Source organism: Onthophagus taurus, chromosome 6 (assembly GCF_036711975.1).
Source record: "Onthophagus taurus isolate NC chromosome 6, IU_Otau_3.0, whole genome shotgun sequence".
NCBI classification, from domain to species: domain Eukaryota; kingdom Metazoa; phylum Arthropoda; class Insecta; order Coleoptera; family Scarabaeidae; genus Onthophagus; species Onthophagus taurus.
In genome coordinates this window covers 32,588,637-32,607,369 of record NC_091971.1, presented here as the reverse complement: position 1 = coordinate 32,607,369, position 18,733 = coordinate 32,588,637, and the positions used below count along the sequence as shown (strand labels likewise).

General features: G+C 33.7%; 2 protein-coding genes across 3 annotated transcripts in view; one reads left to right on the top strand and one right to left on the bottom strand.

The window, feature by feature from the left end:
* The window catches only part of LOC111419061 (lymphoid-specific helicase-like), a 58,600-nt gene that overhangs the window by 13,796 nt on the left and 26,071 nt on the right, over positions 1 to 18,733 (bottom strand). For both annotated transcript variants that reach the window (XM_071196933.1, XM_023051814.2), the window contains exons 3-7: positions 3,219 to 3,351; positions 2,753 to 3,162; positions 2,539 to 2,698; positions 2,245 to 2,481; positions 1,839 to 2,177 (exon numbers count right to left, since the gene is read on the bottom strand). In XM_071196933.1, coding sequence (XP_071053034.1) covers positions 1,839 to 2,177; positions 2,245 to 2,481; positions 2,539 to 2,698; positions 2,753 to 3,162; positions 3,219 to 3,351 — 1,279 coding nt within the window. The remainder of the gene's footprint in view (positions 1 to 1,838; positions 2,178 to 2,244; positions 2,482 to 2,538; positions 2,699 to 2,752; positions 3,163 to 3,218; positions 3,352 to 18,733) is intronic.
* On the top strand, positions 16,011 to 17,623 carry LOC111416748 (uncharacterized). The gene is made up of 2 exons (XM_023048842.2): positions 16,011 to 17,104; positions 17,175 to 17,623. The coding sequence occupies exons 1-2, from the start codon at positions 16,340 to 16,342 to the stop codon at positions 17,532 to 17,534; spliced, it is 1,125 nt and encodes a 374-aa protein (XP_022904610.2). The 5' UTR covers positions 16,011 to 16,339; the 3' UTR covers positions 17,535 to 17,623.

Genomic DNA, 18,733 nt, shown 5'->3' with positions numbered 1-18,733 from the left:
TTTAGCCTTCAGCGCATTTATAGAACACTCTTGCGTCTAGTGATTATGTATGACAACGAGACATAGGTATTAACTAAGCAGGACGCACGATGCCTGCACACGTGGCAGAGAAAAATATTAGGCGGATTTATGGACCCATTCAGGTTGGTGACTTTTAGTGGATTCGCACAAACATCCGACGCTGGACGACTTTCGGGACGACCGCGCAGACGATAGCTGAACGACGTGAAGGGATGGAGGCGCCGAGCACTCTATAGGGAGAGCTTTTCTATTCCACAAGTTTTTCAGCATACTTAATGGAGATCTTCAATATCATAATTCCGTTGGGCTAAAATCATGAGTTGCATGTTCGCAACTCAAAACTCGACTATTCTTTGAAACAAGCCATGAAATATCTCTAATGCATTTGGTTGAGGATGATATGCAGAGCTGTGGGTTATTTTAATGTCACGTTGTTCTGACCCCATTTGAGTATCCAGGTAGTTGATAATATTCAAACATTTTTTTTTGATATTTAACTATCATCCACAATATCCGTTCCTTATAGACTTATTGGTACCACTACTTGTTCATAACTTATATACTTCGTGTATATACTTATACACGAATCTTCGGTGCAATATTCCAAAGAGAATTTCAAATTTAAATTTAATTTTATTCATTAAACGTGTTTTCCATTCCCTGTAAAAACCTTCAATTAGTAGGATTCATCGTTGTTATGTCATCACCATTAGCTTTTGATTCAAGAATTTTCAACATCTTTTCTGAAATCCTTTCTTCTTTGTTTTTTGATCGAGTTGATGTAAACATATTCCGCACATTATATGAATAATTCCCACGATCTATATAATAAGTATCCGTTTGACAACTTAGTTGTACCTGCTTCTGTTCCAATTTTTGGTTATTTTAATTTTACTACAGCGGACACTGTCTGGCACACTTTCTTCTTTCAGTTCTCCTCACAAGTAAGTATATATTTCCCAGAATAACGGTCTGTATTGGCAATATCCAGTCTCTATCTATTCTAATCAGTGTTTACTTGCTCTCTAGTCTCTTTTTTGTTACCAAGTTCCCGTTCTTCTCTTTCTACTCTATCTTTTAATATCAAACTAATTTCCGTCCCTATCCTTAATAAACTCATTGCTCTATTACAAATCACTTTCCAACCTGTCCTCAGTATTCTTTCCTTTATCCAATCTCTTTCTTCTAATACCAGCTTCTTTATCCACTCTTCTTTTATCTAACGAATCTCGTTTTCGACTATCAGTCTCTGTTTAGCCTCCTTTATTCAGCCCACTTGCAGTCTACGGTAGCATCATGTCTGCCCAATATTCTTTTTGTTTTTGCGTTTTCAGTTCGGTCTTTATCATTTATTACTAATTTCCGTGCTGTCTTTCTAGTCTCTCCTCAATCCCTTTCTTCTGCTATCAGTCGCTTTCCTTTCAGTCTTGTCGTCATAGGATATAGAAAATTTTTGTTTTTCCTTTCATATGATACGATGTAACGAAAAATCTTGAGTATTACAAACCAATGTCTCTCGTGTCTGCGCCAATTGTTCGACTCAACCAGAATAAAATTCTAACATTTCTATTCTAATGCACTTTGCTCAAGGAAGGAAGGAAACTCATTTAATCAAAACATTCTATCTACATAAACTATACGAAGAGTTTGTTGAAGGGAATCTGCACATGTGAAATGCGCTTAAGGACCTGTAACCTATATTATATAACTAATTGCCCAAAAATAGCATCTGCTATATTTTAAAATGTGAATATTAAATTTAATTTTTTTTTTAAATTGAGGTTATCGAGGTATTTCGCCTATGAAAAAATACAAACCTTATGGTTGGTTTTATGTAATTTCTTTAATAAAGCATCTAAAACCATCATTTTCCCACTTTCGGTAATTAATCTTTGATCGACCAATCTCTCTTTCAGGTCCTCAGTGATCGGAAATTGTATTAAATGTGGATGATTGGCGAGTTTTTTGAATAACATTACTGGATTTAGGACGGAAGCAAGTTTCGTAAGATATGGTTGACCATCAACAGTGAAAAATCGTTTTTCGCTAGTATTTACGTTTACAATTGGACAATCATCTTTTTTAATATAATCTAGAGTGTAATCAATATTTTCATTTCTACACTTCCGTTTCTTTCTAGGTTGATCAACATCAATCTATACAATAATAAAAACAAATAAATATTTTTAATAAATAATTTTGATTGCTTCATCATTAACTTACCACTTCTTCTTCTTCAATAGTTTTTCCTGCGAGTGCATTGAGATTTTTTTCTAAAGCATAACTGTATAGATTTTTTTGTGTTTGAGATAATGGACAATATACCAACACCTCCTTTTTGGGTACAATATCATCTAAAACCTCGCTTTTTAAACGCCTTAATATAAAAGGAGCTAACATACGATGTATTTTTGAAACAATATTTGTTGATTCTTCTTCCTTAATTATCTTATCGTTATCCTAATATAACAGCGCATTAAAAATTAATAAATAAATTAAAAATAAATAATTAAATACCTGCAAATCTTCTAGCAGTAAGAAAGATGAAAACATGTCGATTCTCTTAAAAATCATAGGCATTATAAAGTTTAAAATCGACCATAACTCATCCAAATTATTTTGCAGTGGAGTTCCGGTTAGTAGAAGTTTATTTGAACATTGCAAAGTACGTAATTCACTAACAAAAATATATAAAATTATAAACCAGTAAAGTAATTATTTAAATATTTACCAGGACACTTTAGACTTGTAATTCTTCAACATATGAGCCTCATCAACAATCAAACATTTAAATTTAATTGAAGCAAATAGTGCTAACTGTTTAGAAACCATATGGCGTGTAGTAATAACAATCGGTTTAACCGGTACATTATCACCTTTCAATGTAAACGTTTTAAAAAGGCTGCGTTGTAATTTTTTACGTTCTTCGATATCTCCGTAAAATTCAACCACTGGAAGACTTGGAGCAAATTTTTTGAATTCATTTTGCCAATTTCCCAGAGTAGACAGCGGAACAATGATTAGAAATGGCCCGGAACTACGTTTTTCGTACAAATGAGCTAATAAAGCAATTACTTGAATCGTTTTTCCTAAACCCATTTCGTCCGCTAAGATACCGTTCACTCCGTTTTGGTATAAAGTCTGTCAAAAGTGTTGAATATCAAAAACTAGATTAATTTTTTTTTTAATTAACTTACTTTTAACCAATGAACACCATCAATTTGATAATCTCGGAGAGTTCCTGTAAAGTACTTCAAGTCCTTGTTTTTATCACTTATGGATTCTTGGGTTACAGGTTGATTGAGCATATTCTTTAATTTTTTACCTTCTCTAATAACAAAAAGAAAAACCATTAAGTATGTTTGATTCGTAATCTCATTATTAATGTTCCAAGTTAATTTAACTTGTAATAGAATATTATAATATACAGGGTGTCTCAGCGAGACCGGTCATTAGACGTTTCTGTGGTTCTGGCCAAAATAAAAAATTGAGAATTCAGACTTAAGTATTATCAATTACGTTCTCTTCGTCTAAAATATTTTCAGATTTCTAGCACTTCCGGTTATACCGGAAGTCGCACCTACTTTATTTTTTTAAATGGAACCTGTATATTTTTACATATTTGGATTTGTCTGTTTTGAAGGTTTATAAATAACTTTACTTTTTGCAATTTGATTCGGCCGTTCTCGAGTTATTCGATTTTTTCTAGAAAAATCTGCTCCAGCGGACATTTGTTCAAAAAATCATAGAACACTCGATTTTTGAGATATTAATTTAGGATTCAGAACATGCTTAAACAACATGATGGAATATGTTTTGGTGCCAAGAACGGCTGTCTAGATCGTTTGGTCACTTTACTATGACACGTTAACTTTTCGAAATTTGGAACTATCATAACTTCATTTTTTTAAATGGCACCCCCCATACTTAGTCGTCTTCGGCGTCTCATTTTACATCTTTTATATTCTATATGTCCTATGCCTAACATTAATAGTTTGAGAAATAATTAGGGTTTTTTGAAAAATGCTCACATATCATATCGATATTAACCTAGTGTGCCATGGAAAACAAATGTTTAATGACTTATTGACAAACGTCAAAGTCTGATTTACGTTGTTTTATGCTTGTGAATCTGAAACCAGATAAAATGGATATTAATAACGTAAATAATGTTTATCGCCCACCGGCAGCAAAACAATACTTTATGCTATCCATTTGCGGCAGTAAAATGACACTTTGTGCTACTGTCCAGTTAAGTGTGCATTTAATTCATTTGTTTTACTTTACAATAGTGTATTAAAAAACAAGTTTCGTAAGACACGCTTGAAATGCACGAATTCAAGTTGAAAAACGAGTGGCGAAGCCATGAGTTTTTTAATGAATGAGTGCTTTAAGTCTTATGAAACGTGTTTTTTATGCTATTTTTTGTAATTCGCGTTTTTATCCTTTTTTTTTTAACAAAAATAAAATAAATTTTGACAATGTAGGGAAATAGGTATGCAGCAGTTGGTAACACCGTAACACTTGAAAATAGAAATTTGAATTGACAATTAGAAACTGTCAAAACACAAAATGTATTCACCTGAAAAAAAGTTTCAGGTACACCTCCCAAAATAAGAGAAATTGCTCAGTGTTCAATGTCTTCATCATTGTGGACCTTGTATTCGATGCTAGGAACGTGTTTAAACATCCATAGACAAAAATTGTCACATTGACAACTAAAAAAATTAATGACCCAATGTCACCAACTTGAACTGGTTCCATAAAATGTTACTAAAATCTCATTACAGCATCGGATGCTGTAAAGAGTCTCATTACAGCACCCGTTTGAGTACTGTTAGAGCTTTCGTTACCGTCGCGAATTACAAAAAGTACTTTACCTGCCGCTAAATGCTGTCAATTTGAAAAAAATCTCATAAAACAACACCGGGATTTGAACCCGGTACCTCCTACTTGAAAGCGCACTGCCTTTCCACCATACTACCGACCTCTCATACGTAGTGTAACTTTACCGAGGTATATTAACAAAACAAATCGTTTGTCATATGTCATATAATATTGGTAAGTACCAATATCTTCATATCGTTAAATTTTGCAATTGGCGATAAAATGTTGTATGCAACACGTCAGCAAAGTGTCTTTATCGAACTCGCCTGTTTACTCGCCTCGCTCGCTTCGCTCGCTCGACTCGCAAACTCAGACTCGTTCGATAAAGCATCACTTTGCTGACTTGGTACATAAATAACTATTATACAAATAAAGAAATCCATAATTTATTTTTTGTGCACGAAAAGTGCGACAAAGTTCTTAGTAGAAGTTGCAGAATGTTTAATGAAAATTATCCGCATTTACCTCCGATGACAAAAGATAAATTTAGAAGAATAGAAGCAAATTTTTTGCATGTTGGACGAATTAAACCCGTGTTAAACTGACCAAAAAATGTAGTAGATAATGCAACGGAAGAGGTGAATGCCTTGGCTTATTTCGAGCCCAGTCCCAACACCTCAATTCGAGCTGCCAAAGAAGATCTAGGAATCATACTACGAACTTTGTCGCGCTTTTTATGCATAAAAAATAAATTAAGAATTTCTTGATTTGTGTAAATAGTACTTTCGTTATTGTTATCGATTTGAACTCTTTTCAGTACTAATATTAAGGGACATAACAGATAATTATTTGCTCATATGCATCAAGTGAGGTAAACAAGTGAGTCTTTGACAAGAACTCATTGAGAAGACTTGTTTTTCATGGCACACTAGGCTAAATATCCATATGTTATGTGAGCATTTTTCAAAAAACCCATATTATTTCTCAAACTATTAATGTTAGGTATGGGACATATGGGATATAAAAGATGTAGAATCAGACGCCGAAGACGGCTAAGTAATAAAATATGGGGGGTGCCATTTAAAAAAATGAAGTTATGGTACTTCCAAATTTTGAAAAGTTAACGGGCCATAGTAAAGTGACCAAACGTTCTAGACAGCCGTTCTCGGCACCAAAACATACTCCATCATGTTGTTTAAGCATATTCTGAATCCTAAATTGATATCCCAAAAATTGAGTGTTCTCTGATTTTTTGAACAAATGTCTGCTGAAGCAGATTTTTCTAGAAAAATTCGAATAACTCGAGAACGGCCGAATCAAATTGCAAAAAGTAAACTTATTTATAAACCATGAAAACAGACAAATCCAAATATGTAAAAATATATAGGGTGTTCCATTTAAAAAAATTAAGTAGGTGGCGACTTCCGGTATAACCGGAAGTGCAAGAAATCTGAAAATATTTTAGTCGAAGAGATCGTAATTGATAAAACTTAAGTCTGAATTCTCAAATTTTTATTTTCGCCAGAACCCCAGAAACGTCTAATGACCGGTCTCGCTGAGACACCTGTATACCAGGATACACATACTTATAATAAAAATAAAGCAAGAATTTTATTGTTTAATTCTTTTATTTAATAAAGTAACTTCAATGTGTTGCAATTAATATCGTATAATTCGATCAACACGTATCGCAACGCTTAACTAATGCATAGTTTCGTCTGATTAAATCGAGATCACTTGCGCCCGAGACATTGCACTTAACATGTTCCATTATATTAATATCATATACTATTAATTGCAACGTAATAATAATAGATAAAATGTTTTAAAAAATAACTTGGAGAAGTTGAAACTCAGGACTTAAAAGGCAAAAAAGTTTTTGATATGAGGGTAGTTATAAGTAAACCATAAACGATAATGAATAAACACCGTACAAGGAAAAGCAACTATGTATGTGTCAAATTCATTTGAATGTCTATTAGGTACGCATGACATTTTTTTATTTACGGAAATTCGCCAAAGCGATAGGTAAAGCAGATTCAATAACTTGTGGAAAAAAATTAGTCAAAAATTATACAGTCTTCTTCGCACCAACAGTGAATTCGTTGACATGTTATTAGTTTATAGGGGAAGTACGCCAGATAGTTGTTGCTGCAAGTTGATTGTACGCAAATACGGCAAGGTCGGGATGCTGGACGTGGCCAATACAAACCATTTCCGGATGAAAAAAAAAATGAAAGAAAATCCTTCTTTGACAATAAATATCTTGCCAAGTAGACGTTCAAATCGAATTGTCTGGTGAACACTGCGCGAGCATTAAATATATTTTATTAATTTTATCCTTTCAATGCATAGAAAGTATAAAAACGTCATAAATATAAAACGTCAAAACTATAAGTCAAGTAATTCAATCTGGCTATTTGTAGATATAAGTCCAGAATGAGCTACGTTTTTGTCTGAAAACCCAGACAAGTCACTTTCTATACCAGAGCTGTGGTATAAACTGGGCTCATTGCGGTTAAGTCCATAGGTATACAATATTTACTGCTAAAATCAGTTAACTGCACTTATCGGTATTTTGCTATTTCAGTCCAATCTACTGCGACAGCAAAAATCCTATAAGTGCACTTAGCTGATTTTAGCAGTACAGCAATGTGGCATAATTTTGTAGAAATCTAACTTACCATGGACTTAAAATTTTTGTTTGTCCTAACCTCAAAAACAAGATGTCAGTTTCGTAAGTTTAACTTTAGTTTCAGCCATTAGTAGTGATTGTTCTGAAAGTTAAGCTTTCAATAATGTCAAGAGGTGCGCTGTTAGTGGCTCTTGCAAGAAAAAGCATGCAGGAATCAGGTAATCAATTTTTGTCACTAGTACTGAATATTGTAGGTTATAAATTTAATTTTAGTGGCTGACAGTAAAGATCTTCAAAGTTGAATTGTGAGCAACAATTACTTGCCGATGAAGTTGCAGCTGAAATAGGGTCATCTCAGCAAGGGGCCCACTGGGGCCTAAGTGCGCGTAAAAATTACGCACCCCTCTACATACATAGGGTCATCTGTATTTAGAGGTATGGTGATATTGGTACAGTAATTACATCAATTTTCATAAAAATTACTCTTTCTTTTAGAACATCCAGGGGGGCCTCATGAATGTTTAAATGCGAATGATTATGACTCCGATGATTCTATAAAGGATCCAGATTATTGCCCATATTCTGGAAGTGATGAAGGTAAATACAGACCATCGATTTATCTTTTTACACATGTAAACGTAATACAGAGTGACTCTAAAAACGTGTTTGTTAGTTTTTTGTTTCAAGATGACTCAATTTACTTTCTATACTCTGTAATTATGTACACATTGATACTGTGTAGGGTAAAAATATTTTAAATACTGAATTACTGTACTTGAATTTTAGAGAACGTTGTGACTGTATCACAGGAAACTGAAATACATTCTGAAAACGGGAAAGCAGCAAATGTTTATTCGAAAGTGGAGGGTAGCAGTACAGGAAAGCAAATTCTAGCTCGAACACGGTCGCGGCAAGCAAATCCATCTAAATGGAAGAAAAATGTGGTAAAAAAACTAAAGACTGAGCAGAAAATACCCAAAGAAGTAAATTGTGATAGATGTAGATTTTAACGCACCAAAAATATATCTGAAGAATGTAGACTGACAATTTGTAAAAACTTTTGGAGGTCTGATTAGAAAAGAAGAAAAGATTTCATATTAAACAACGTGGAAAGTGCTCCGCAGGAGCGGCGAAGATTAAGAAAAGAAGGAGGCACTGCTCGTAAAGACTTAAAGAGATATTTTCTCTGCACAGTGTCTAATAAGTTTCGAGTCTGCAAGAGTTTTTTTCAATTCATTTCAAGCGATATGGTGGAACAAGCATTTAAGCATAGAGGTAATGGTGTGATTTTTGTAGGAGCCGATGGTAGAGGTAAAAAGGAACCTATAAATAGGTAAAACAAAGCCTGAAGCCTTAGAAAAAATAAAGAATCACATCGAGAGTTTCCCTGTGATGGAATCCCATTACACAAGGAAAAGCACAACTCGCCAGTACCTAGATGCTACCGTTAGTATTTCTAAAATGTATTCTCTTTATACTGAAGCATGTTTGGAAGAAGGAATCAGCCCTGTGTCACTAATAACGTACAGAAGAGTCTTTTGTAACAATTATAATCTGTCATTTTATAAGACAAAAAAAGACCAATGCACAATCTGTAACAAATACAGCAACGATAAGGATGCAGTCGAATATGTGGAACATGTACGCAGAAAGATAGAATGTTATGAAGCTAAAGGTAGAGATAAAGAGCGCAGCACTGGGGATAAATCTTTTATGTGCTGTACTTTCGACTTACAGTGCGTTTTGCAAATTCCTTGCAGCGAAGTAAGCCCTATGTACTATAGTAGGAAACTGTGCACATACAATTTAACTATTTATGAATTGCCGAGTCCAAATGACGCTTTTTGCTTTGCCTGAACAGAGCTTAACGGAAAAATGGGAAGTTCAGAAATTGGAACTTGTTTGTACAATTATATTCAACAATTACCTGCCACTGTTACTGAACTTGCTCTTTATTCTGACACTTGCGGGGGGCAGAATCGAAACCAAAATGTGGCTAGGTTATTGTTATATTTAGTACAAACTACTTCTCTCAATGTAATCGAACAAAAATTTTTAGAAACTGGACACAGTTATATGGAGCAGATAGCATGCATAGTGCAATTGAGTCAAAAAAGAAACACATTCCGGTGTATACTCTACAAGATTGGTTAAACATTTTTAGATTAGCACGATCTAACCGAAGAAATAAACACTGCAGACCTTACAAAGTGCGTGCACTAACATTTAAAGACTTCAAGAACTTAGGAAAATTATCTCAACAGCTTTTACGAAACAAAAAGAACAATATGGAAGGAGAAAGTGTTAACTGGTTTAAGATAAAATGTATGCGGTACACGAAAGATAAACCCGGTACAATAGAATACAGATACGATCACACGTCAGCATATAAAAGCATCAACGTTTTTAAAAGGGGTCGTCCCCTTAATATTAAATCTTTAACGTTAACTGGTATGTACAATAAAATGGTACCCGTCAGTCATTTAAAAAAGCAAAACTTACTAAGCCTGTGCACAAAAGATGCAATACCACAGGAATTCCACAAATGGTATGAATCATTACCAGTATCGAAAAAAGCTAAAGATCTAGTACCTGCACCAGGATTAAACGATTTGGATGACTTGGATGACTGAAAATCCTGATGAATTTGAAGAAGATGAGGCGCAAAACAAATAGTATATCAGCCAAAACCAGATAAGTCCCACATTAAAAAAATTTTTTTTTCTTTACCTCGCAGAAACAAAGTTTATGTTTGTTTGCAATTTATTTGTGTTTCAATACAGTAATAGAATGTATTTTTGTTTAAAATAAAGGTTTTCAAGTTCAGCTTGATTTTTAGTAATATGATAAACATTAATCTCGTTTTTCTCAAAAATGCTTATCGAGGACTTATCAGGTTCTTGCAGTAACCCCACGATATTTACCAATTTTACATCATCTGGAAATTCCATTCTACTCTAAAATTCAGTGTGAAATTCACATATCAAAAACTAGATTTAAGTATAAATCTCTAACGACACAAGGATTGTATCAATGCGTAAATGCAAAATTCTGTAAGTTCATGCAATTCTTTACGAATACCTACGACTTGTGTTTTCCCGAAAAGACCTTTTTAGTTAACAATAAAAGTGCAAACCGCAACATACGTTGGTTCATAAGAAACTTGAGAGATAAACTTCAATTGTTAATTGTTAACGTTCCTGTATAAGCAACATCCGCGACTTGTTACGAAACAAATGTTGAATAAACAGAAAAATTTACAAAAATGCTATATTAAATAGTAAAAGGTTAGCGAATAAATAAAAACTCTAAAAACATAGAAAAGGCAACTTGAGCAGTAATAGCCTCAGGCAATCGCACAAAGAAACAACAAAAATCGTCATTAACTTCACTAACAGCTACCGATTTTAATGTGTATTTTGGGAACATTCGAGCATCAACTACTTTCTCAATTGTAGAGGTAGTAAATCCTGTGGATGACATGCAGGTTGACCCACTTTTCCGGTTTAGAGAAATATCTTTCATCAAATTGCGAGATATTGTTTGTGATTCAAAAACCAGTTCAAGCAGGGATGCTTTTTCACTTAACGTTAAACTTATAAAACATATAAAGAATTTGATAGTTGTTCCATTATGTAATCTAATAAATCAATGTATTAAAGGCTCAATTTTTCCCGATTACTTGAAAATCTGCAGGGTTGTTTCGGTCTTTAAAAGGGAAGATAATAACGATAGATCCATATCAATAATACCAGTATTGGGTAAGTTGTTCGAAATGGCTTTGCACCGGCAACTGCCAAGTCACTTAGAAGAGAATAATAATTTGCTGAATCAGTTCCAGTATGAATTCCGGAAGTGTAGATCGACAACTACGGCGGTTGGAGCACTGGTCGGTCACATACAACGGATAATAAATTATTTGAGGAAACATATTTTTATGATTTAGCCAAAGCTTTGGACTGCGTGTCCCATGGTCTGCTTTTGCGGAGGCTCTGCAATTACAATATTACAGATGGAGATAAAGATTTGTTGGGCTCTTGTTTGAGAAATCGTTTTCAATACGTATTTTACAACTCAGAAATATCTGAAGAGCTGCTTGTTGAGTGTATAGTTCCTCAGGGATCGGCATTATGTTATATGCTGATGACACAACTACCATCTATATGTACAAACTTGTTTTTGCCTGGTTTACAGCGGATTCTCTTAGTGTTAATCAGTCGAAGACGCAAACCATACACTTTTCTCTTAATCTAGAACAGCTCAACCATATCGTGACTTCCATAAAATATCTGGGAATTACAATAGATTCTAAATTAACATGGGAAGGTCACATAGTGGACTTAGTAAACAAATTGAACAGAAGCATATATGCTCTGCGAAATTTGATAGGAGTGGTACCACCTGAGGTGTTAATTATGGCGTATTACGGAAACTTTTATTGTCACATGTCTAATGGTGTTTTGTGTTGGGGACGTTCTACGCATACACTATTCCGCGCTCAAAGAAAATGAGTGCGAGTAATGGGTCATGTGGTGTTCACCGAGTGCTGTAGGACGAAATTTATCCAGTTCGGTATTATGACCATTCCGTCACCTTTTGTGGATATCACAAATAAATTATTATTATTATAGGCTTCACCAAATCATGCCCAGACATGAGTGTATTTATACCGTTGCATGTAAACGCTACATCATTTACTACATCAGTCGCCAACACAATGGAAGAAAAGGTTGGAATTTCAGCGATTTTTGTAGGAACTATCAGCAAAATTGTAATTGTAAGGAATGATTTATGATAAAAACAATTAAAATAATATCAACCCTGAACTGATCATCAGATTACTGCATGATCAGTTTCGTATTATTGATCCCATTGAATTTCCTTTGAATGTACGTCGATAAACGTGATTTCTTCAAGATGGCGCATTTAAATCAACTTGTTTATCTTATTTTCTAACAGATTATCTATCTTGGTTAACGTCTAAAATTAAGTCTATTCTAATTAGGCTAAAAATGCGTTACGTAATGAAACCAGTGAGGTAATGAACTTCATTACGTAACTCAAATCACCTCAAATGAGTGCGATAATGATGACTTATCCAAGCAGCCGTAGATAAAATAATTTTTTCGGACACTCACTGGAAATGGCCTATATTTCCTTATTACAAATCTCATTTCTTTATAGCAACCAAATAAACAATTAATTATTTATTAGAATAAATATTAAACGTACAATTATTAAGGTTAGAGAAGCTTATACTTGATGTACACTGTTGTAACTGTAAATCACCACATGTTAGTGACGATTTTGATAACACCTTCTGATGAACTCCTGATGAATCACTACTTTATTTTTTTTTGTTTGGTTGCTGTAGTGAGGGAAACGGCAGTAACGACAATTTGATTCTCGAGCTCGTCGTGTACTTTTTAAATAATTTCTTAAAAAATGTAGGTAATTCATTTAAATTGAGTGTCCGAAAAAACTTCATGTATTATTCTTACAGAAAAGTAACTTCTTCTTTACGAATCGCGAATTTTCTAATCGAGGCGAAGCCGAGATTAAAAAGTATATTTTCTTTACTTATAATACAAATAACTATTATCTAATTCCTTTATGAAAATTAAAATTTATCTACGACTGCTTGGATAAGTCATCATTACCGCACTCATTTGGGGTGATTTGAGTTACGTAATGAAGTTCATTACCGCACTGGTTTCATTACGTAACGCATTTTTAGCCTAATCAAAACAGACTTAATTTATAGAAACGAGCAACAATACAAAAGAAAAAGTGCTATCTACTTACAGAGAAACAATACTATTTATTATAAACATTAATTATTATGTTTTTACGTTTCAAAACACTTATTTCACATGAGTAAACATGTTGTTGAAATTGACAATTCAAAATTGTCAACAATCATTTCAAAATATTTTTATAAATGTCAAATAGACTTTTCTAAAGAAATTGTAATGAACTGTAATGAGACTTTAGTAACATTTTATGGAACCAGTTCAAGTTGGTCACATTGGGTCATTAATTTTTCTAGTTGTCAATGTGACAATGTTTGTCTATGGATGTTTAAACACGTTCTTAGCATCGAATACAAGGTCCACAATGATGAGGACATTGAACTCTGAGCAATTTCTCTTATTTTGGGAGGTATACATGAAACATTTTTGTCAGGTGAATACATTTTGTGTTTTGACAGTTTCTAATTGTCAATTCAAATTTCTATTTTCAACTGTTCCGGTGTTACCAACTGCTACATACCTATTTCCCTACATTGCCAAAATTTACTTTGTTTTTGTTAAAAAAAAGTATAAAAACGCGAATTACAAAAAATAGCATAAAAAACACGTTTCATAAGATTTAAAGCACTCATTCATTAAAAAACTCGTGGCTTCGCCACTCGTTTTTCAACTTGAATTCGTGCATTTCAAGCGTGCCTTACGAAACTTGTTTTTTAATATACTATTAAAAAACCCTAGTTTGGTGAAAAATATAGATCAATCGTTAGTAACTTGGCAAGAAAATAATCCAGTGAGTGTTGTGCCTATATCTAGTTCTTTTGAAAGACCTGGAAGTTCTATGTCAACATTATCTTCATCATCAGCAATTACACCGTTTTTCGATACTATGGATCCTGCGACAAATGTATGTTTTACTATAAAATTGCTATCAGTCAAAACTTACAATGATGATTTTCTTTTGATGTAGGAAATGCTCAATCAACGTCTGGCAAAAGCTGTTTTCATCAGCGGCGCGCCATTCTCGTTAGTAGAACATCCATTATGGATCGAGTTTTTTAAAACTATTCGCCCCCCATTCGTGTGCCTCCTTCCCGAAATCGTTTAGAAAGAACATATTTAGAATCACAGTATGTCGAAATGAAAAATAATGTTAATTCTACAGTTAATAATTGTAAGCACCTACATTTACAATGTGATGGTTGGTCTAATCTGCGCAACGAATCCATTATAATTTTTTTAATATCTACCCCCGCTCCACTTTTTGTTTTTTTGGGGGAAAAGCGACATACAGCAACATATTTGTACAAACAAATAGAAATAGTAATGAAAAAGTATGATACCGAAAAATTTCTGGTAGTCATTGGTGATAACGCGGTGAATATGAGAGAAAGTTTCAGACTACTGCAAGAAAAGTATCCTCATATTGACCGCTAGGATGTTTGGCACATTTGTTACATTTATTATGTGGTGATATTGTTAACAGTTCATCAATTAAAACAAAAATAGCAGATGTGATTCAAGTCACAAAAACTATTAAAAAATAGTCATGTGCTTAAAGCAACTTTTGATCAAATAGGAAGAGAAAAAGGTGTTACAGTCGCTCTTAAATTACCAGCACCAACGCGATGGGGTAGTTATTTGGATTGTTTGAAAAGTGTGATGACTAATAAAAGTGTTATCCAAACCTTAGCGGTAACCGAAGGAGTAATAATCACATTAGAAATAAAGAAAAAAATTCTTGATGATAACTTTTGGAATCATATCCAAAATATGATGTCGCTGTTAGAACCTATAATAAACTTATTAATAAAAGTGCAATCTAATAAACCACAAATACATATAGAGAATTAACAAAACTGGAGTCGACTTTAATGGACATTTAATGACATTAATGTCATCAATTTCGAAGAATTCGAAAAGGATAATATTATTAAAAAATTGGTCGACAGAAAGAAGTTTGCACTAGGCGACATACATTTTACCGCAGATTTGTTAAATCCATCAACTCAGGGGTGCGATTTAAATCCCACTCAGTTGTTGGACGCAATGACATTTATATATAATATGGGAAAGCATTCTCATATAAATGAAATAAAGTTAAGATCCGAGTTAGTAAATTTTCGTGATAAAGAAGATATATGGGCAAAAACCATGGTGGAGAGGTTTGAGGTGAACTTGCGAATTGGCAGATATCGCCATTCAGATATTAAGTGCACCCATAACATCAGCGGCAACAGAAAGAACCTTTAGCGCGTTTAGTTGGCTGCACTGCAAAAAAAGAAATCGGCTGACTACGACAAATGCCGCTAAATTAACATATTTAACTTACAATGATAAGCTATTAAATACATATAAAAGTAACACAAACCAAAATATAACAGATACCGACAAAAATGAACAAAGCGAAGATGAAATGGACGAAGACGAGCAATTGTCAACGATTGAAGACATATCATCAGACGAATCTGTCTTAATTTCGATTATATCAATTTATTATGATTAAAAATGAATATATTATTTAGCGTTTCTTGTTTTATTTTTATGAGTTTTTGTGTAAATAACCAGTGTTAATGATTTTTATTAAGAGGCCTACCTAGCTGGCGAAAAATTCGAAACGAGATTCACTTATGAACACGCCTAATGCGGCAACACCGCTCCATGTGCACTCGATCGGGCTGACCGGGCTGACGCGCCAGGCCGATGGCGGCTAGGACTGTCCGATTGTCGGGTAATTCTCCGACAATCAGCGACGTTAATTTTATTCTTAATTGAATGCCGCTTGTTACATAGTTGTTATTACTAGTATAATGAAATACTAGTACATTATTATCGATTGTTAGTTAGAATTATATATTTTAGTGTTTTTTTTTTAATTAAAATGGGGAAAATACGTAGCAGACGATTATTAGCAAAAAAAGCCGCAAAGCAAAGGTATTTTATACTTTTTGAATATGTACTGAAATCTCATATAGAACTGTCTATTCTCAGTTGAAATGAAAGAATACAATTCTTTCTTATCGATCTACAATATTTAATTAAAAAAAAATAATCTCGACTACAAAAGTCAATAAGAAAAGGCTTTGTCAAATCATTTCGACTTGAAATGACTATTCCGCATAGAGCTTCAGTTTTGCTGCCTATATTTGATATATTTGATTATACATTAAAAAATGTGAGTAGGTGTAATTATAAAAACGATTCACTGCCATCTCATAAACATGACGAAAACTTGGACGATACCAACACATCAAACGAAAGATCTGAAGCAAACAGCATTAAAGATTTCAGAAAAGAAACAAGTAAAACAAATACCCACGGAAACACATTTGAACAAATAAATGATCTAAACACCATCGGTCGGCGAGTAGTTGACATGGATTTTATTTTAAAACAAATTTTGTCGTACCAGCGCCATAAACCTTTCGAATGTTGTACAATTGATATGGTTCTGATAAAAGAGACTCGAAAAGGTTTAAAAAGTACTTTTACATTACAATGTAAAATATGTGGCTTAGTGGATAGCATCGGGACATCTTCGGAGACCTCAGATCTGATGAACATAAACGAGGCAACGATATTGGGTGCAATTTCAACCGGAATTGGCTACGCTCAATGTCAAGAGTTTTTAAATGTTTTGCAAGTACCATTTATGCGACAGGAAACATTTAAAAAAGCATTTTGTAAAGTAGCCGATGTTATTCATGAAACAGCGTCAAGTTCAATGGAAAAAGCAGCAGAGGAAGAAAAGCAATTAGCTAAAGAAGCAGGAGATATAGATGAGGACGGAGTGCCGTATATTACTGTAATTGCTGATGGAGCCTGGAGCAAAAGGTCTTACGGATTAAACTATGACGCTGCGTCTGGGGTTGTAAGTTACAAAACTTCACAATTTTAAGACAGATATGAAAATTTATTTATATATATACATCATGTCACAGGCCTGTATTATCGGACAGCGAACGTCTAAACTCCTGTATTTAGGAGTAAGAAACAAATATTGTACAATTTGTACCATGGCTGATAGGAAGGGGGAAACCACGCCACAACATGTTTGCTCACGAAATTGGACAGGAACCTCGACAGCAATGGAGAGTGACATAATTGTGAAAGGTTTTCGATGTAGCATTGCTATGTATGGTTTGAAATACCTCAAACTTGTAGGGGATGGTGATAGCAGTGTTCATCGAAAATTTTTGGCAATAAAACCATACGGAAGTAAGTTAGTTCAGAAAATAGAGTGTCGCAACCATCTACTAAGAAATTTCTGTAAGAAAATAAACGAATTATGCGGTAAGTAGAAAATATTTAGTAATTGTATTATTATAAAATAAAAGAAGGTAATTGAATAATAATATTTACATAATTAAAAACGAAAATAATAAATATATATATATACAGGGTGTCACACAAAAAACGCCCCAAGCTGTAACTCTGTCATTTATATTCCGATTTTCATGACCGAGGCATCAAATGAAATGGTTTGATGAATACTATGGTTCATGCTACAAATAAATTTTTTTCAAGGCCATCTTCAATTTCAAAATTGCTCCATATATTTTTTTTCACGTCATTAGATAGAGATTGTTTTTCTGAATCCACTGATGTGCAATACATCCGCTTTGAATGTAATTTTAGCAGAAAAAAGACACCTGTATATACAGGTTGTCGCACAAGAACGCCGTAAGCTGTAACTCTGTCATTTAACTTCCGATTTTTATGAACGAGGTATCAAATGAAATGGTTTGATGAATGCTATGATTCATACTACAAATAAACTTTTTCCAACGCCATCTTCGATTTCAAGCGATTATCAACTTTTGATTTTCAAATTGCTCGGTATGTTTTTCTTCACGTTATGGGATAGAAATTGTTTTCTGAGCCCATTGATGTGCAATACATTAACATTAATTGTAATTTTAGCAGAGAAAAACAATTAAAACATTTTCCGAACATTGTCTTAGTCACTTCTGTAATACTGCAGTGTGCCATGGAAAAAAATAACACGCAAAACTGATAACACTCATTAAATGCTATTTCAATGCCCAAGCAGTTGTAAATGATACTTATAAGTTGGTTTTTCATTTATCCCATGGCACACTACAGTATAACACAAGTGACTTTAAGAGAATGTTCAGAAACTATTTTATTGTTTTTCTATGCTACAATTACAATTAATGTTGATGTATTGTACATTAATGGATTCAGAAAAAAAAACTTTATCCAATAGCGTGAAGAAAAACATACCGAGCAATTTGAAAATCAATGTTGATAATCGCTAGAAATTGAAGATGGCGTTGGAAAAAGTTTATTTGTAGCATGAATCATAGTATTCATCAAACCATTTCATTTGATAGCTAGGTCATGAAAATTGGAAGGTAAATGACAGAGATACAGCTAGCGGCGTTGTTGTGTGGCAACCTGTATATACAGGTGTCTTTTCTCTACTAAAATTATATTCAAAATGGATGTATTGTACATCAGTGGATTCAGAAAAACA

Bases quoted from the DNA above. Each gene is read 5' to 3' on its own strand.
- LOC111416748 (XM_023048842.2), top strand. From the start codon at position 16,340: ATGACTATTCCGCATAGAGCTTCAGTTTTGCTGCCTATATTTGATATA. The intron at 17,105-17,174 runs GTAAGTTACAAA...ATCATGTCACAG, and splicing joins ATGACGCTGCGTCTGGGGTT to GCCTGTATTATCGGACAGCG.